We start from the raw sequence: 20,839 nt of genomic DNA, 5'->3' as shown, positions 1-20,839 counted from the left end.
TCTTGACCTCAAAAGGTGGTCCCGCTTTGGTGTTTCTCGTCCCTAGTCGCATCCCCATCGTTTTTATCTGAGCGAATTGCTTAAGAAGTGAGTTTAACTCACTAATCCTTGTTTAATAATTTAATAACGTTTAAGGGTTGATTAGTTTATACTAAGTATGGATTAGGTGGATAGTCAAACTAAATTAACAATTTAATGAATTGTTATTGCATGTTAGGTGGTTAGAGTAGTGTAATTAGAGCCTAGACAAGCTCTAGTATTTTTCTAGAGTAGTTCGAAAATTTTCTGGGCCCATCTCGGTTTTTAATTAGGCTTTTCTGGCCTAAGTTGTAATTTTTGGTATTTAATAATCATTTTCCGTAATTATTTAATTAATTATTTTTCAAAAATTAGACCGGGATAGCCGGTGACCGGAATTTCGTGCTGATTACAGTAGTGTGATATGTTTATTTTATTGATTGTTATTTTGTGCAAATTAAATGTGATTGTTGATTGTGGGTATTCATCTTAAAAATTGATAATTTTGGTAATTAATTGGAAAATTACCGGGCATCGGTCTATAGCGCAAAAAATCTATTTTGGGACTGTTGAAATTAGTGGGATGTTCAAAAGTGAAAATATTGTATTTTGGTTAAGGCCGACAGCGTACCCATACACGAGTATTTTTATCGGGTATAATAAAAATGGTAAATTGAATAGATGGTCAAGGTGATATACTATATCAACCTACAAGCTCTGATATGTCAGTTTAGATAGAGAGCAATATACCTTATCAGCTTAGAGTGAACAATGTTATTTATCAGCTTAGAGTGAGCAATGTTACTTATCAGCTTAGAGTGAGCAATGTTATCTATCAGCTTAGAGTGAGCAGCGTTAGTATACTATATCAGCCTGAGGGCCTTGATATGTCAGCTTAGATAAAGAGCAGTATACTACTTATCAGCTTAGCGAGCTATACTATCTATTTATCAGCTTAGAGAGAGCAGTTCTAATTATGATCAGACTTCATATATAGTATTGATTTGGCCAACTAAGAGAAGGTCGTGATGACATGTGATCGACTAAGTCGATTGATCGATGTTTCGATCTGATTTGATGAATTCATATGATTAGTTGATGTGATTCGTGTATCTATGAGATATATTAACTTGTATGAATGAACTAAGGCAATAGTAAGTCCTTTGACTTATGTTTATGCTTAGGCAGCCCTTGGGGCATATTTTCTCTAGTCAGGTCTTAGGGAGTTGAACTCGCTGAGACGTCGTCTCACCCCATTGTGGGATAACCTTTCAGGTCCATAAATGGCAACTCCTTCTAAGTTTTTTGGACTGTCTAAGAAGGTTACAGAACATACATCTTACATTCCGTTGCATAGGAGCCCTAGGGGTTGGACCTATGACTTAGTAAGGTTTATAGTCTAGGTCGATGCGGGTCTCACCACAAGGTGCCCCACTGATACAGATCATCATATTGCCAGGCTCAGGATGGTCAGAGATAGGGTCCTATATCGGAATCTGAGATACCTCTGTATATGCTGGAGATTGCTTTTGGAAAGGGCACAGTAGATCCTTCTCAAGGCTCGGTCGTAGACGCGGTAGACCCGGATTTTGAAGATCCCGGAAGTCCGGTGTTTTCTGCTGAAGGCTCCAGTTGGAGTGTCAATGATGATGGAGACGAGGACGAGGATCCATAGTTTTGTGAAAGCCCTGCCCCTATTTAGATATATATACACACACACACATTAATTTATATTGTATATAACTTATTGTAATGTGTATTTATAAGTGTGATGTTGGTTTTCAAAATTATGACCCTACTTTCATATCCCATTATGTTGTTGTATGGGGATTATTTATTCGCTTCCGCATGTACATATAAAATGAATAGATCGGCAATGCGTCTTGGGACGTCGCTATTTAATCGATTGCACATGCTCAGAGGATCGAGGCGTGACACTTTTATATACACACTAAGTCATATACAAAAGACTACAAAAGATCTATGTCCAGAAGTCTAGACCAAATAGGGACTACGGAGACTTTAAACTCCAAGCTCTCCAGTCCTCGACTTCGGGTCCTCCACTCTACGGTCCTGAAAAGAATTGAGCCTATGACGAGGTGAGATATAAATTTCAACGAATTTACACTATAAATTCCAATTAAGAGGGTAATGTGCCTAAAGGTGTCCTAATCACACAACCACAAAGACTTACCTCATTTCAGATCCTTCCTGTATGTCAACATAGTTCATATTATAAACATAAACAATATTCATGCTCAAACAATTGGAACACCAACACTTTCATCTCAACAACACAAGGGGTCCTGAGTATAGGGCCAAATCGTTATGACATGTCCCACTTTGTGCCACGCAATTTTGTCCTATAATCCGGCACGTCAATTTCATTCAGCATGCGTTCCAATTATTAATCACGGCCACACACGAGCACGACCTACTCGAAGTTCGGCGGTCTTCTGGCGTAGCCAAGCATCATCTCGCCCCATTGAGCACGGTAACGTCACTACGTCGACAGCATTCCATAAAGAAGCATCAGTCCAGAATCTACTACGACCAGCATCCATTGGTAGGGCATCCCATATAGGGGCATGTCTAGCTCAACGGCTCGAGACGAGTTCTCTTAACCAACACACGACCATTCAATCTCAGCCCAAGACATCGTGCATTTTACTCAAATGCCTTAATTAAAATGGTGAAATTGGCTTATTTTCTTCGTATTAAAAATACATGGTAAAATAATCATGTGTGGGCACACGGTCAATTTGAACTAGAAAAATCGATACCCTTTATTTTCAAATTCCACTATTTGATATTGTATTTAAAACCATTTTCGATATCAAAACCCGACACTCGGTAATTTCTAAACAATTACCGAATTTCCAAATTTCGAATTAAATACTCAAAATTTCAATCACCACTTAATTTGCACAATTTAACACTCAACTAAATAAACCAAGCATATAATTGCAATCAGCACGAAATTCTGGTCATCGACTATCCTGGTATAATTTTTAGAAAATATCATTAAATAATTACCAAAATTAATTAAATAATTCAATTTAAATACCAAAAATACTAACTTAAGCCGGAAATGCTTAATTAACTGCCTAAACGGACCGGGAAAATTTTTGAACCTATCTAGATAAATAGTATATCCTATCTAGTACCTAATTAATCTAATCTAACTACCTAACATGTATAATTGAATAATTAAATCACTAATCTAATCTAACTAACCATCTAATCCCTAATTAACTTAAATTAAACACCCCTTAAGCATTATTAACTCCTTAAGTGGAGTTTAGCGAGTAAACTCACTAGATTAGTGAGCCAGTGAATCCACGGCGATGGCAACACGAAGACGGGCGATAAACCTCCTAGTAGCAACACCAAACAAGGCCCGGAAGGGACCTAAAACAGGCCTAGAAGTCTTAGCTCTTGTTGGAACTTCCGCTTATGCTCTTGGCTGCAGGGACCGGTTGAAGGGGTTGAAACAACATAAGATGGACGACGATGGCTGTAGCAGCCTAAGCAGGCAATGGCGAAGGCTGACAACAATTGAAACGGCGACGGGAGGTTTCGCCAGCAGCTAGGATGGCTCAGGACAGCAACAGGTCTCGAGCTAGAGGCAGGACGGCAATGACACACGGCTGGGCTCGCGGCTGGCGTGCGGACACGTGACTTGCTCGGATGGCTTGAAGGCTTAGTTGGTTGGGTTTTTCGATTTCCCTCAAGCTCTCAATAGCACACAAATGGAGAAAGTAGTTGAGGGAAGAAGAAGAAGGCTGCTGAAGATGAATGGGGCCACCAAAATATCTTAGGCTCTCAAGTGCTTCACCCTACCTACTTGGCTATCTTCCTCAGCCATTTTGCAGCTGCCCAAACTTCCTCAACAAGCCTCCAAGTGGTCCAAAATGTTGAGTCCCCCATGGCCTACGAATTTTGTACATTGGCCATCCAATTTGGTTCAATTCTCATCCTATTCCCCTCCAATTGAGCTCAATTTGGTCCCTATAAATTCAACCAAGATGCCCACACTTGAATTTACATTTTTCCTAGTCAATTTATCCAATTTGAATTCCAAAACCGCGACAAAAAACAGTCCTCAAATTTCTAGTTGGAAACGGCCCTACTTTGAATTTTCGCCAAAAAACCTTGATTTGCAGAAAAATCTTTGGAAGGTGAGTCGACGCTTTTAAAATAAATCGTGACACGACAGAACTTGAAATCGGGTTTAAATTCGCGGTTAATTTCGATCCAGTGCAATTTTAACGTAACCTAACCTATGGGATAGCTTTTAAGAATTTTTAGTGTAATTGACCCGTGGTCAATTATTTTCAAGCCACATTGTATATCTTCGACACATTGACGACTCTCGATAGTCGTGAAAATCTTGAAGTTTCAAATACGAACATAGGGTACAGAAACGATAGAAAAATTGGTTTAGTGCCATTCTACAGACATTTTGCAATTAGATGACTAATACCTCTATTGAATCGACATATCTCCAATTTCGATCGATTTTGATCTTCAGTACTGTAATGACCCTTACAGATTAGCACGGTAGCATAGTCAATTCCTGGTCGAGTTCTTAAGTTTATTGCGTTTAGATTCCTTAATGGCTTCATCTGATAGGCTAGTTATCTTGTGAGTGGTCAACTCAGAGAATAGAACTATAGGTGCATCAATGAAAAGCCCAACTTATTCAATTGAAAACAGAACCTGAAATTCAGGATGTCATAACACTTGTACTAACTCAATCTTAAACTTTTTTATGTTTTGCTATTTGATTGCATCTAGCTAATTTGAGCCAAAAATCACTAACGTGGATACCAATGTGTTATGTTTGATGACTAGTGCTGACATGAATATTTTTAAAATTTAAGAAAAATAATTTTTTTTTATATTTCTTTCTTTCTTTCTTTTTCTTTTCCTTTTTCTTTTCTTACCCAATCTGGCGATGTGTTTGAATGCGTATGCTTCGTTATTTTGCCCCGCGGAGATGTCTCATATGTGGCATAATTGGGTGGAGACTAAAGATAAATTATCTTTTTCCTTTACCATGTTGATGTTTGAATAAATCGTCATTCATCTTTGTAGAATATCTAAACCCTTATGATTGACTTCGTAATTCGTCATGTGATGCGATGAAGTAGTAAGTACACAGCTTTTTATTAATTTAAATATCGCTTAGAAAAAGGAAGGGTGCATGCTGGCCTTCGTAATTTGTTATTTTATCTAGCCTGTCATCAGCCCCTTGTAGTCTTGCGCAACACGCTAGCTAATCTCAGTGGAAAAGAAGATGAACAGTCAAATGATAAGGCAAAATCGGGAAAATAAAAGGTTAATAAGAATAGGTGTGGAAGAAAATTCTTTAGTAGCCCTGACTTGATGAGAAAGTTGACCATCTGTCTTGGACTTTTAGTCTTTAGAACGCCAACTTTTCTCAAACAATTTAATATTGGCCCATGCGGCACTGGGTGTTCGTCGTTCGTCAGCCAAGACGTAATCATTTCAGACACATCCTTATTTATCACGGACAGTCTCCACCTCAATCTACTCGCTAATCGTCCCGCATCCATATACCCCATACCTCCTGTCGAGTGTTGCCTCAGCGTCATCGCTATTTCGAAAGAATTTCTTCAAGCCTCGTCCATGGCACCACCACACTTCCTCCTCGTGACCTTCCCTGGCCAAGGCCACATAAACCCTTCCCTCCAATTCGCCAAGCGTCTCGTGCGTGTCGGCGCCCACGTGACCTTCGCCACTGCCATTCGTGCCCGTCCCCGCATGGCTGAGTCGGAATCTATCCCCGAGGGGCTATCCTTCGCCAGCTTCTCTGATGGCTACGACGACGGTTTCGACAATTGGGATGAAATGGAGGAATACATGGACAAGATCAAGCGACGAGGAACAGAGACTTTAAGTGACCTCATCGCCTCGAACCTTAAGAGCGGTCGGCGATTCTCAGGTGTACTCTACACTATCCTCCTTCCGTGGGCTGCCGAGGTCGCTCGTTCTCATGGCATTCCTTCGACATTCGTTTGGATTCAACCGGCCACTGTTTTGGACTTCTACTATTATTACTTCCATGGCTACGGCGATCTTATTCGAAGCACGGGCGGCAATCCTTCGGTGCCAATCCAATTGCCAGGGTTGCCGCCTCTCATGGCCTGCGACATACCCTCCTTTTTTAATTCTAAAAATGAGTACAACTTCAGTCTCCCGCTTTTCCAATGGCATTTCAAGATACTACTTGAGGAGGCCAAGCCAAGGATTCTGGCAAACACCTTCGATGCGCTGGAACCGGATGCCATACGGGCTATCAATGAGTTCGAGGTGATTGGGATCGGGCCGCTGATCCCGTCCGCGTTTTTGGACGGCCAAGATCCATCAGACACTTCCTTCGGAGGCGATCTCTTCAAGAGCTCGAGCGGCTACATGGAGTGGCTGGACACGAAGCCAAAGGCGTCGATGATCTACGTGTCGTTTGGGAGCATCTCCGTGCTATCGAAGCCACAGAAGGAGGAAATGGCACGGGCGCTTGTAGAGGCTGGCCGGCCGTTCTTGTGGGTCATCCGGGAAAGCGGGAAAGAAGAGAGAGACGAGGATAGATTGAGCTTCAAAGAAGAACTAGATAAGATAGGGATGATAGTGCCGTGGTGCTCGCAAGTGGAGGTTCTCTCTCACCCTTCAGTGGCGTGTTTCGTGACACACTGCGGGTGGAACTCCACGTCAGAGAGCTTGGTCTGCGGGGTACCCATGGTGGCGTTCCCGCAGTGGAGCGATCAGCAAACGAACGCGAAGCTCGTGGCGGACGTGTGGAGGACCGGGGTGAGGATAACGCCCAACGAGCAAGGCCTGGTGGAGAGCGGCGAGATGAGGAGGTGCTTGGAGCTGGTGATGGGAGATGGAAAGGAAGGGGAGGAGATGAGAAGGAATGCCCGGAAGTTTAGGGATCTGGCGAGGGAGGCCGTGAAGGAAGGCGGGTCATCGGACAAGAACCTCAGGGCCTTCGTGGACGAGGTCAGAGAAGCATCTGAGCTCGAATGAATCGTCTATGGTGTCGCTGTGAGCAGCTAACGTGGTGCTTTCCTGTCCTCATCTTTAGGGACTTTTAGCGAATGCAAATTTTATATGGCTTTTATGTAATCCTTCCTGTGGGCATGCAGTCGTCGCTTATTGTTCAGGACAAATTATTGTCCTTTCTAGGTGACATTTTTTCTTTTCTTATTTTCCATTCCTCCTATTTCAGCCCGTCATATATGACGCTTATGTTGCTAGGTCTTGAATCTTGTTGCTTGGTCTTGAATCTCGATGGTTCGACCTACAGCTGATGGTAAAAACATTTCTCAGCGGCAGAAGAACTACATGTCTTAGAATCTTTACAATAGTCCACACTGGTAATGAGATATGAAATACTCAATGGTCATATCTTCTTCCGTCTCGAACTTTGACCGGAAACAAGTGGTGGTGGTTTCAATGGGGGCTGGTGTTTACCGCGTATGTTAAAGCACTCGTGCCTTCACTCGCGCGCTTGGCAGGAGGTCACAAGCAGGTCAAATCACAGGGGGTGCCGGCGAGGGTGAGGAGATCGTCGGGGTAAACAAAAGGCCGACCGTCAAGGAACAAAAAAACGGGCATGGTGGTCCATAGAGCTTGGCATTAGGTTGTGTGGGCCGCGGAAATATACCCTTCTGTGTACATACGATTCAAAATTGGGAGTTTTTATTTTTTATTTTTTATTTTTTTGGGTCCAAATGATTGAGAGGGTTGAAATATTCTAATTGCGGAGGTCATAAAAGATGTATGACTAGTATTAGAGACAATTAGAATAATTCTTTATGATAATCGAGACCAACCTAACAATTTATGTAGTTACTCTTTTTTTTTTTTTTTTTTATCTATGAATATGCAATGAGAATTGAGGTTGGCAAGAACAAAGGAGCTAATGGACCACCTACTGAAATTCTTGAGGAAGTTGAGAGGTTCCAAACTAGATATTTACCAAACATTCAACATACTAAGACCTATAGGGACCGAGCCAAACCATCAAGGGTGACAAGGGCAGGATGAAGCTCTTCACCAAACAAGGTTATGATCAAATTCCTCAAAAAATATCAAGATGTCTTTTTCTGTTCAAAATGAAGATATGCCCAGATTAGACACCAAGATTGTGGTGCACAGGTTGATAGTCATGCCAAAATTCTCACCAGTAAAGAAAAGCTTTGAAGAAGTTGTCCAGAATGGAGTCTAACGCTAATAATCATCAAACAAAAAAACTAAGGAAAAATCATTTCCCAAACTAAATGTAGGGCAATTAATTCAATTTTAAACATTTCAATTGCGCAAATTTAATTATAAACCTTTTAATGATTAATCAATTTAAATGTAAATTTTTCAATGATATCGATTCAATTATAAATATTTTTGACAATTTAGCAATTTAGTTTTCCTTACTTCACTTGTACTATTCTAATTTTTCTCATGTAAATCACACTTACAGCTCACCTATTTACCCCATGTTATAACAACTTCATGTGCCAAAGCCGCAGCTAATTCATTAGATTCCGTTAATGCAAAAGAATCTTCCAAAAACTTGCTGCAATGATTTAACTAATCCCAGATTTGCCGGGCGAAGGGCTCATCCACCAGTCAATGGCAGATGGTTGACTGAGCCACTCGTTCAAAATCCTACCAGTAGGCAAGTGAGAACTGTCTTCTTCTTCGGTAAATGATAAAAAGTATTGGCACGTCATCCGTGTTCTTCTTGGTCGAGTGCGCTAAGATTGTACCCTATTACCCTGGTTGATGGAGAATCCCAACTTTAACACGTCATACGGACAACCTTTTTTTTAATTATAAATTTTGGCAATGTACAATTATGGATCCTTAACAAGTTAAAAATTCACTTGAAGATAACCACCACCTGTGATGACCCAGTTGAATAAGTGCTCCCATGAACCTTTGTGAAAGGGGAGGAGTTCAAATCCCGCTGGCACACGGGATCTTAAGTGCGACGTCAGGGTGGTGGGTCCTCTGCTAGCATCGCCCCAGGGTTTACCTCCCGTTATCCTGAGCCTGTCGGACTGTCCGTGTTGGTACGGTGCGCGGGTTCCCTGATTTATCAAAAAAAAGAAAAAATTCACTTGAAGATTCATAAATGAAAATAATAATAATGAGATACCCAGTAACTAATTTCTACGAGATGTACTATCAATAATTCTCTGTCGATCACTCAGTTTGTATGTGCATCTTTGTTACTTCAAACCACGAACACGTGTAGTAAAGAATGATTTTCTAAATAAATTGACTACTTTGTTAGTTTTGTGAAGAGAAACTCCAATGGAAGTGATTCTTAAAACGTTAGAAAGCTCACAATGAAATTTACATCATCTTATCAAGCAATTTGCAAAAATTGTGTATTTCTAACCCCATCCAGATTAGATAGTCGTGATTAAAAATCACAATATTCTGCAATTCCAGCATCCAATTTGATCATATTGGGTGTTGTAGGAAAGCTCTTCTAGAGCAAGCCTGTCAAAATTTTAATGAGTGTGACTTAATAATCGACAGTTGGTCAAGAATTAGGTGTGTGCAGTCATCCTTGTTGGGATAAATAAATTTAAATATTTATATATTGTAAATGTTAGACTCATTACTTCACAAATGAGTTTGGTTAATGATTAAACATTGATTGGTTAAAGTTATGAATTAGCTGTCAATGTGTAGATTTCAACGAATAAAATTATAAAAATGCGACTTGTATCCTTAAGAATGACTTTAACACTCAAGGTACCGTTGGATTCTTGCTCCACAAGCTCCCGCTCCTGATACTAACAAGCATTACAATTCTTCTTTTGCCGACGTCGACTTTGAAATGAGGAAACGAGAGCTCAATATAAGTTCAATATGTCTAATGCTCTTTTGTTCTTTTTGTATCAAGCAGTCTCTTCGTAATGAGTGTGTTGATTGTAGACACTGGTGAACAAACATTAAGTTTAGAGAGATGGTTTCATCAAACGCTTTCTTGCAAGACGATAATAGACATTTCGGCTAAACTTATAAAAAGCCAAACTCATCCATCACCTTACTCTCCATCCAGCATCCAAACATAGAATTACGAGTCCGTCGCCGGCGGCCTGCCATGGATCGGACTGGGCGGAACCTACTCGACTATCATCACGGTGGGCCACGGGCCTAGCTTGGGCTAGGTCATCCCGGGTGCCAATGTGCCATGGATAAGCTACCACTTCTGACTCTAAACACTTTTGCTCAATGACAAGAGAGACAGAAGTCCAATCTTTCACATGAAAATCACTGGTTGGCCCACGTGTAGATTTATTATTAAAAAAAAAAAAAAGTAGCGGGTTCGATCTGATTTCACTAAAGTCATCCAAATGGATATGTTCGTTTGACATTATGCCCATGTTTCAAATATAAAAAAAAAACCTTCCATTGCCATAATGCAACATCTATCTCACCACAGAGAGAGAGAGAGAGAGAGAGAGAGAGATGAACCACCAGCACTTCCTCATCATCTCCTTCCGTGGTCAGGGTCATCTTAATCCTACCATACAACTCGCCAAGCGACTGGTATGGGCCGGCGCGCAGGTCACCTACGCCAACGCGGTCGATGGCCGAAACGTAAGGACCATCAAGACCCCTATTTCGATGGAAGGCTTATCGCACACCTCCTTCTCCGTCACCGACGACGATGCTGGCGAACCCTCCTCCTACGAAGACAGGATTTCTGAAATAAAGCGGGTAGGTTCCCGAAACTTAAGAGAACTGATCGTTAGCTTATCTGAGAAGGATCGACCAGTCACTTTCTTGATCTACACCGTCCTGCTCCCGTGGGCGGCCGATGTGGCTCGAGATCTCGGCGTTCCTTCCGCTTTTCTTTCTATTCAATCGGCTGCCGTCTTTGCTATATATCACCACTACTTCAACAGTCGAAGTGGTTTCTATCAAAGTAGTAAAAATGAGCCTCCTACTACAATCTCATTGCCTGGTTTGCCTCCTTTGACACCGGAGGACTTGCCTTCATTTCTCTTACCTACCGATCCAAATTTCCCCATTGTACCGACCTTTCAAGAACACATCCTAACACTCGAAAAAGAAACCAACCCATGTGTTCTCTTGAACACCTTCGACGCGCTGGAAGAAGATCTGATCAAAGCAGGCATGGAGAACATGAAGCTATTCGCGATTGGGCCTCTGATCCCGCTAGCTTATTTGGATAATAAAGATCGTCCGTTAGACAATTCCTTCGGCTGTGACCTCTTCGACTGCTCGACGGATTATCTGCAGTGGCTCGACTCAAAGCCTGCATCTTCAGTGATTTACGTATCGTTCGGGAGCTTGGCCGTGTTGAAGAAAAATCAGATGGAGGAGCTATGCCAAGGACTTCGCGAGAGTGGCCAACCATTCTTGTGGGTGATCCGGCCTTCCAATACCAGTGAACAAGAAGAAATCGACACGATGATAAAGGGAAGAATCGATGGAGATTCCGGATTGATAGTACCGTGGTGTCTGCAGGTGGAGGTCTTGAACCATAAGTCAATAGGATGCCATGTGACGCACTGTGGGTGGAACTCGACCCTCGAGAGCTTGACAGCAGGCGTGCCGATGGTTGCGTGTCCGCAATTTTCGGATCAGCTGACGAACGCCAAGTTGATCCAGGACGTATGGGGGGTAGGCGTAAAGGCAAGGGCGGACGGCGAAGGCGTTGTGGGAAGAGAAGAAATGAAGAGGTGCTTGGACTTGGTCATGGGGCCGACACACGAGGAAGGCATGCGTGAGAGTGCCTCAAAATGGAAAGCTTTGGCGAGGCGAGCGGTCAAGGAAAGCGGATCTTCAGACGACAATCTTAGGCTTTTCATGGCAGGATTGAAGTGAGAATGTTTTTGCCTTTATAGTTAATGTGGTGTAACTCCCGGTTACGGCAATGAGCAATTGCATTAAAAAGGAGGTGTAGGGATCCACTGAACATATTTGTGTCAAGTCTCTGTTAAAGTGTATGTACTAGCCTCATCATTTAGATCAATGATCATTGAGATCGATCGACAATAATTGAGGACTGATCGCGACTATCAGGATCGACTGGCAATGGTCGAGGAACTAGTGTATGTAAAGGTGTTAACAGACCCGGTGGGTTGGGCTTAGGTGAAAATGTAAGTGTGGTGAAGATTTTATTGGCCAGGGTTCTCTGAGCACGAAAAGTTAGTCCGACCCAATATAAGACTGACTGTGGCCCAACCAAATTAGTGCGATAGATCCTAATGATATGGTAACGTTAGGTTTGGTGCAAGGTCGGACGCTAAAGCCCAGATGACATGGGCATGAAAGGGAGGTGGATTCGGGTGTTGTTTCTGACATGTAACCCATCAAACAAAAACCTAATTGATATTAATGCCGTTTGATTAGTGATTAAGTATCTTTTTCTAACAACACTTTCCACTGCGAGCGCACCACTTACAATAATGGTTCTTTGTCTTTCCACTTATTGATGTGGTGTTCAATCTTTTTATTGAAATGATTCATTATCATGAAAAAATGCGACTCTTGGATATGAAAAGAAGTGATTGTTAACATGAAAAGTGGTGATGAGGAGATAAGGTATATATTCCCAAAAGATGTGTTAATTAGTTGTTTGTAAGTATGACCAAATCATATACTGTTCATCACAATTATTTATAACAACAACAATCCTTTCTTTTTCTCTTTTTACTTACAACTTTGATAACACATTCTTGATGAAATTCTTAGAGACAAATTGGGTAATTGCTAAACACTTTTCTATATAAATTTGGTGTACATCTATATTTGTTATAAACTCGGCAACAGCAATAATAGGGATATGATCGTTATCATGCATCAAAGTATCAAAGAACTATAAACTAGTACTCTATCTTCATCAGCAAGCAAATTTCCCTCCCACTTTTCACCTATACAAATGTAAATTCTGCATATCACCATACATAACAAATTGAGTTGACAGTCTCAAGTTAGTGAATTTACCCAATCTTTTTTAACTTAATGTGTTCAATAAGATTAGTGGGTCTAAAATCCAAAATCCAACGGAAATTTTAACACAACTATTATGTGACCCATGTGTCGTGTGCACATATGTTGATAGATATTATTTTACGTGTGTTTGCTCTTCTTTCTATCATTACTATGAGTATCTTTTGCATATATGTCAATTGAGGTTATCTTCACTATGTCTATGTTTGTTTCGTGGAAAATAAAATAAAAATAGAATAAACACATGTAAAATTGTTAGATATCTGGCATCACGTTGGCGCCACATACACCGAAAAGTATTTATATGATGTAATGTCAAATATTCAGCATGCCACATCAACATAATCGATGAAAGGCCCTGATTGCACTATAAGGAAAGAAAGAGAAATGATTTGAATATGCATATCGATGTATATAGGAAAAATGAGAAGATAACGAATCTGTCACTCTAGAAAATTTGACGCATCGGTCCCAGATTCATTGTTCTTCTGAAAACGGGCCAATTTGTATGCTTGATGGGATTTGCAAAGTAGGGGCGTTTAAATGGAGGAAAAGTACATCGTTGGCCAAATAATAGAAAAACACAAAATAACAACGGAAAGAGATTGAGTAATAACTAATCAAAATTTAACCAATTACAAAAAGTATTCTTACTAAAGATATTTCCATCCCACTGAAAAGATCCGTAAAATTCACCTCGTGACCATTTTTTTTTTCATTTTAGTCCATGTTCAAAGTAGTGACGTACTGACACGATTGTGTGTGCTAATTGTTGAGAGTGTAGTTCATACTCCCCATCAACAAGATGTTGTGGGAGTCCCGCTCAAGCCGATTGGGAAATGCCAAGGGGTTTTCATGTAGTTTTCATTAGGATTAATAATAGACTTAGGCTTGTCATGTACTGCCAATTATGTCCAAATAGTCCTAAGGTTATTGTACTTTTACCAATTAAATTTTAAAAAAATTAATTTGTCAATTGAGTCATAAACCTTATTACGTACTATTAATTGAGTCCATTTAGCATCACCATTGTGGATACCAACTGTCTTACATAGCATGACTGATATTGGTATGAATAATTTTTAATAATATTTTAATTTTTTTTACTTATTTATTCATTTATTTTCTTTCTTTCTTTTCCTTTTTTTTTTCCCAAGCTTGGCAAGAGGGTTGCTAACCAACCCTTGCCAATTGCAATTGAGGACCGATTGACCTTGCTAGCCACTATGGGAGGGTCGTGAAGTCTTCACTAGCCATGGCTGTGGGCAGGACCAAGTCCCTCGCCCACAACTAGCGAGGGCTTCATTGCCCTCGCCTAGGGGTTGACATGGGCTACCAGCCCTCCCCTATGGTTCGCAAGGGTCGGCTAGCCCTCGTCAAACTTGGTGAAAAAATAAAGATAAATAAAAAAGATAAAAAAAAATTTAAAAAGAATTGTCCACATTAGTGCTGAGTGTCCTACATTACACTACCGACATTCACGTATGCAATTTCCAATTAAAATTGACCATATGAACTCAAATGACAAAATGTGAAAAAATTTATGACTTAATTGGTAAAACTAAAATATTTATAAATAAATTGACAAAAGTACAACAAGTTTGAAGTTTTTGCACAATTTTTCCCTTTTTTTATATGGTGAAGTAGATAATGTATTTCTTCATGAAATATTGCAATCAAATTCATTTTATTAGATCAATAGATATATGGGACATGCATTGAAATGATTTTTTTTTTTTTGTCTAATAGTATAGTCCAACACGTTCTCATAGTGAGTTGGGACCAGAAGCCGATTGAAGTCAATGATGCTATTGGGTTATATAGCTAGCTAGGTCATGAATAGAAGAGAGGTTAAGGTCACACCATAGTAGCTCCATATAGATAGAAGAGAGATTAAGGTTTAGGATTTTCAGCTTGAGTGAAATTCAAAGTGTTTTCAAATTTTGTACAGGAGACGCGCCGTTGTGATGTATTTGTTTGAATGTGTATACTCCATTATTTTGCTCATCCAACGTATAAAAAACTAGAGATGTCTCGTATTTGGCGAAATTGGGTGGAGACGAGATAAATTATCTAAGTCCTCAACATGTTCATGTTTAAAAGAAAAAAAAAAAAAAAAATTGCAATTCATGTTTGAAAATACATGGCCCTAATAATTGATTTCTTAGTTAGTCATGTGACCCAATGACATAAGTAAATACGCACATTTTAATTGTTTGAAATGTCTTCTAGAGAGAGCAAGACAATCAAGACCATACCACTCGTGCATGTCAAGCAATTCCCTCATTCGTCAGCCAAGACGTAATAATTTCAGACACGTGCTTATTTGATGACAACAATTAAACCCCAAAATGAAATTGAAGTTTAATTGTCAAATTGAACCCCATTTGGTCAAAGTAACCAATACCTTAGAATGGGTTAAGTTGAATTGCACCAATTAGACCAAATTAGCTTGATTTTATAAACTTCATATTAACCAAATTGGTCAAATCAAATTGAATTCGTGTGAATTTGTCAAAATTGATATTGGATTTTAGTAGTCTCTAAGAAAATGGACTTGTTCATGATTTAAATGAGCAATTCATGAATTACCCACTGGATTAGAGACAAAATTGGGGATTTTTACCTTTGATTTGGAATTTCAAAATTAGCTTGAAAATTGGATGTGAGACGGCCTCATGATCAAATGTCGCTAAGAAAATTTTCCTAAAAATAACTAGAAATGAACTAATTTGTTTTTTGGTCAATTTCAAACCAAAATCCACAAATTAGGGAAAATTTGGTTCTTGATCGATTATTGTAAAATTGATAATGCCTATGTCAAATTAAGGTAAAATGAGGAAGATTTAGAGATTTGAAAAATTTTCAATATTTTTGGGCAAAAGTTAACGTTTTGGTGATTTTTCATTAAAATGTCAATTAAGGAGTTAAATTTTGATTTTTTTTTTTTTTTTTGGGAAAATTGACACTGTGGAAGTATAATTTACATTAGCTTGTGGTTTTTCATTCAAAAAATCAAATTTTAACTTGGGGTTGACTTTTCGTTCATACTTTAACCAAAAAAAAAAAAAAAAAAAGCTGTCTATTTGATTTTATGAGATTAAAATGAAAATGAAGTGCTAATGTAAAAAGTATTAAATTACTCTTTTTAGTCGAGGAACGGGCTCTATCGCAATCAGAAACTGTAATCTCAAGCTTTTATCTTCATAAGATGCGTCGCTTAAAAATCAAGTATCAATATGTAGCTCGCTAGGTCATGGGGGGGGGGGGGGGGGGCTTCTAATTACTATCTCACGGTAGTAGCACAAATAGAGAGAAGAGATATTCAGGTTTAGGATTTTCAGTTGCAGTGAAATTCAAAGTATTTTAAAATTTTGTACTGGAGACTCATCGTTTTGATATGTTTCACTTTGTGAATTTCGTTATTTTGCTGTTCTGATGTATAAAAAAAACTAGAGATGTCTCTTATGTGGCGAAGTCGGTGGAGACGAGAGAAATTATCTAAAGGTCCTCAACATGTTCATGTTAAAAAAAAAAGAGTTGCAATTCATCTTTGAAAAATACATCTGTAATAATTGACTTCTTAACTCGTCACGTGCCGACCAAACAAAAACTCGTCACTTACCCAATAACATAAGTAAATACGCAGGCAATATTTCCTCCCTGAGAGAGAGCAAGACAATCCAGACTTTACCACTTTGTACGGGTCAAGCAAATCCCTCATTCGTCAGCCTAGACGTAAATAATTTCAGAGACGTCCTTATTTATAACGGACAGTCTCCACCTTAATCTCCTCGTTAATCCTCTCCCATCCACTTACAGCGCATCTCCTGTCGAGTGCTGCCTCAGCGTCCCTACCATTTCCAAAGAATTTCTTCGAGCCTCGTCCATGGCACCTCCACACTTCCTCCTCGTGACCTTCCCCGGCCAGGGCCACATAAACCCGTCCCTCCAATTCGCCAAGCGTCTGGTGCGTGTTGGCGCTCACGTGACCTTCGTCACTGCCATTCGCGCCCACCTCCGCACGGCCGAGTCGAAATCTCCTCCCGAGGGGCTATCCTTCGCCAGCTTCTCTGATGGCTACGACGAAGGTGTCAAAGAAGGGCAAGATCTCGAGGTATACATGGACGACCTCAAGCGACGAGGATCGGAGACTTTAAGCGATCTCATCGCCTCGAACCTTGAGAACGGTCGGCGATTATTGGGAGTATTCTACACCACCCTCCTTCCGTGGGTTGCTGATGTCGCTCGTTCTCATGGTATTCCTTCGACGCTTGTTTGGATTCAACCGGCCACTGTTTTGGACTTCTACTATTATTACTTCCATGGCTACGGGGATCTTATTCGAAGCACGGGCGACAATCCTTCGCTGCCAATCCAATTGCCTGGGTTGCCGCCTCTCATGGCCAGCGACATACCCTCATTTTGCAATTCTAAAAATGAGTACAACTTCAGCCTCCCCCTTTTCCAGCGTCATTTCGAGATACTACTTGAGGAGGCCAATCCAAGGGTGCTGACAAACACCTTCGATGCGCTGGAGCCAGACGCCATACGGGCTATCGATAAGTTTAAGGTGATTGGGATCGGGCCGCTGATCCCGTCCGCATTTTTGGACGGGCAAGATCCATCGGACACTTCTTTCGGAGGCGATCTCTTCAAGAGCTCAAGCGGCTACATCGAGTGGCTGGACACGAAGCCAAAGGCGTCAGTGATCTACCTGTCGTTTGGGAGCATCTCCGTGCTATCGAAGCCACAGAAGGAGGAAATGGCACGAGCGCTTGTAGAGGCTGGTCGGCCATTCTTGTGGGTCATCCGGACAAGCGGGAAAGAAGAGAGAGACGAGGATAGATTGAGCTGCGCAGAAGAACTGAAAAATCTAGGGATGATAGTGCCGTGGTGCTCGCAAGTGGAGGTCCTGTCGCACCATTCGGTGGGGTGCTTCGTGACACACTGCGGGTGGAACTCCACATCAGAGAGCTTGGTCTGCGGGGTGCCCGTGGTGGCGTTCCCGCAGTGGAGTGATCAGCAGACGAACGCGAAGCTCGTCACGGACGTGTGGAGGACCGGGGTGAAGGTGACGCCCAACGAGCAAGGCCTGGTGGAGAGCGGCGAGATGAGGAGGTGCTTGGAGCTGGTGATGGGAGATGAAAAGGAGGGAGATGAGATGAGAAGGAATGCCCAGAAATTTAGGGATTTGGCGAGGGAGGCTGCGAAGGAGGGTGGGTCTTCCGACAAGAACCTTAGGGCCTTCGTGGACGAGGTCAGAGAAGCGTCTGAGTGAATTATCTGTGGCGTCAGCAGCTAAACCAAGTGCTTTCTTTGATCTTTCTGTCCTTAAGACAGAGGATTTGTCGTTTTCTTTATGGACTTTTACCGAATGCACACTTCACATGGCTTTTATGTATCCTTCATTGGGGCATGGAGTCGTAGCTTGTCGTTTTGGAATATTTTCCCTATCAAGGTGTCATTTTTTTCTGTTTTTTGTCCCATTCTGGGTGGACTGGAGAGTCCTTGAGAAATCTAAACATGTTAGAAGTGTCGCACCACGTTCCTTCTATTCCAGCCCGCCATATCTGACGCTTCTGTTGCTGAGTCTTGAATCTTGATGGTCACCTACCACCGATGGGAAAAACATTTCTCGATGATAGAAGAATTACGATGTCTTGATCCGTATCAATAATCCATATTAGTAATAATAAAATATGAAATACTTGATTGTTATATTTTCTTCCATCTTAAACTTCTTCAATTAGGAACCAAAGGTTGTAATATCGACTGGGACTAGGATTTATGGTGTATGTCAAAGTGCTCATGCCTCACTCACACGCTTGCTAGGAGGTTGCCAAGAGGGTCGAATCACGGCGACCACCGGCAAAGGGCGGTGAGTTCATCGGTATAGACAGATGGCTAACTGTCAAGGACCGAAAGCAGGCGTGGCAGTTCACAGAAGAGCGTGATTTGAGGGTCATTGCTGAAGACAAATGATCGGAAAATAGACCCCATGAGTGAAGTGTTCTAATTGTGGAGGTGATAAAAGATGAATGATTGGGACCCATGTAACATTTTTTTATTATATTTTAAGGATCCACTTACGAAAAATCTTAAACTGATACACTTATTATAAATTACCCCAAACTATTATATTTGTGATAAATTTATTTAAATTAATTTTTGGGTCACAAAAAATCTCAAACTGCTACATCTATTACATATATATCGTCTGTTAGCTTCATTCAAATTTTATCGTGAAATTGTTAAGTTAGATGACATATGGTAATGTCAAGTTCACATAGAAATCCATATCAAGTTAGGGAAAATTTGTCACAATAATACTAGTTTGTTGTTTTTGCTAATCTAAAAATTAATTGAGGGTAAATTTGTGACAGGTATATCAATTTGGAATTTTTCATGATATTTGCCCATTTTCAAACTCCCCCAATTCTTTTCGACAAAATGATGATGATGATGATGATGATAAACTCCCCCAGAGACATTAGTCGTCTTCTTAAATAACGGAAGACCATTTGGTGAGAATGCAAGATATGCTTGTCTCATGCCACATTTAATTATTAGAAAAAAAAAATCGATGAAGAGACTTCGGTTTTGTCTTGAACCTCCACCAATTTACGCCAAGCCCTCATCTGCTTCCATTATTTGCATAATTATTTATTAGTAAAATACTTAATGTGAGTTCGCATACATCAATCTAAAAATTAAAAATTTAGTATTCGATGAGGACTATCAAACAAATTTTGAACAGTTCCTTCCGAAAGGTCAATGATATTTATAATGGTTGTGTCATAATTGCTTTTGAACAGTTCTTTCCAAAAGTCTTGTGCCAATGTTCTCATGATACCATCCCGTTTCTATGTTGATATTCCTAAAAAGGATGCATACCAATTACTCCATGATCTCAATTACTTTACTTCTCAATAACTTTGATCCATTAACCATATCTTGATGCTTCCTATGCATTCATTTTCTCCTAACATTTTGGCCACTTATTGATATCAATTGTCTTCGACCAAACGTTGTTGTAGGTTGGTAATTGGCTGGTGACAATCAATGTGTGCCAACATTGATGCCAATTTTAGTTGTCAACAATGGGTCACCTTCTCATTAATTTTTCATGTTCTAATAATGTGTCTTCTCATATCGATAGTTTGGTCATTTTTTAGTAAATATATGCCCCATTTTAAAAGATTTAATAGGTAATTTAAATTTCTTTTAAAGAAATACCTTAGGCATCCATGTCTATCCTATGACCAGTGCCAGGATGCGTATTGTCCCTCTGATGCTTCGTAACTTGTCTTGTTTGACTCGGACCACGGATCGTCATCATTATGGATTGCATCTTTTTGAATCACCGTCCTTTGAATTGCCGTCTATTCTGAGAAAGTATATATTCATAAAAAGATTTGATTTTTATACTCCATTGATCTTCAACCTTAAGCCCTAAATCCTTTGTCTGGTCTAAAAGTCCCTGGCCTTTTGAGTTAACGTCTTAAGCTTCACTATTCTCTATGGCTCCTGATCCCCCCAGTTATTCTTCCGCAGACTATATCGTTAAGTTCGACAGTTTACGAGAAGATGAGCATCACAAAAATTGCTATCTTGACATTCTAAATGTGATTGCTAATTATCCCGATGCAATCATCCTTGATCCTTGTCTTAAAGTCATTTTCAAATGCCTGCATCCCTTATACCTTGTTTTCCTCGAAGGAGCGGGGAATTGTTTCCCATCCAGAGATCTTCTATAGTAGATGTTTGGATTAGTAAGCCTTCAGGATTC

The 20,839-nt window shown here is 40.4% G+C and overlaps 3 protein-coding genes across 3 annotated transcripts; all 3 read left to right on the top strand.

Annotated features, from left to right (window-relative positions):
- The first annotated feature begins 5,566 nt into the window (after positions 1-5,566).
- LOC104414256 (phloretin 4'-O-glucosyltransferase) lies at positions 5,567-7,460 on the top strand. The gene has a single exon (XM_010025307.3). It carries the CDS (start codon positions 5,674-5,676, stop codon positions 7,069-7,071), a length of 1,398 nt encoding a protein of 465 aa, XP_010023609.2. The 5' UTR covers positions 5,567-5,673; the 3' UTR covers positions 7,072-7,460.
- A 3,073-nt stretch (positions 7,461-10,533) lies between these two features.
- On the top strand, positions 10,534-11,919 carry LOC104414255 (phloretin 4'-O-glucosyltransferase). The gene has a single exon (XM_010025305.2). It carries the CDS (start codon positions 10,534-10,536, stop codon positions 11,917-11,919), a length of 1,386 nt encoding a protein of 461 aa, XP_010023607.1.
- Positions 11,920-16,834: 4,915 nt separating this feature from the next.
- On the top strand, positions 16,835-18,503 carry LOC104414254 (phloretin 4'-O-glucosyltransferase). The gene has a single exon (XM_010025304.3). The coding sequence runs from the start codon at positions 16,937-16,939 to the stop codon at positions 18,326-18,328; it is 1,392 nt and encodes a 463-aa protein (XP_010023606.2). The 5' UTR covers positions 16,835-16,936; the 3' UTR covers positions 18,329-18,503.
- The last annotated feature ends 2,336 nt before the right edge of the window (positions 18,504-20,839 follow it).

This window comes from Eucalyptus grandis, chromosome 5 (assembly GCF_016545825.1).
Source record: "Eucalyptus grandis isolate ANBG69807.140 chromosome 5, ASM1654582v1, whole genome shotgun sequence".
Taxonomy (NCBI): domain Eukaryota; kingdom Viridiplantae; phylum Streptophyta; class Magnoliopsida; order Myrtales; family Myrtaceae; genus Eucalyptus; species Eucalyptus grandis.
This window is presented reverse-complemented; position numbering and strand designations above follow the sequence as displayed.

What these genes read in the sequence shown, in the direction of transcription:
- LOC104414256 (XM_010025307.3), top strand. Translation starts at nt 5,674, where the DNA reads ATGGCACCACCACACTTCCTCCTCGTGACCTTCCCTGGCCAAGGCCAC.
- LOC104414255 (XM_010025305.2), top strand. Translation starts at nt 10,534, where the DNA reads ATGAACCACCAGCACTTCCTCATCATCTCCTTCCGTGGTCAGGGTCAT.
- LOC104414254 (XM_010025304.3), top strand. Translation starts at nt 16,937, where the DNA reads ATGGCACCTCCACACTTCCTCCTCGTGACCTTCCCCGGCCAGGGCCAC.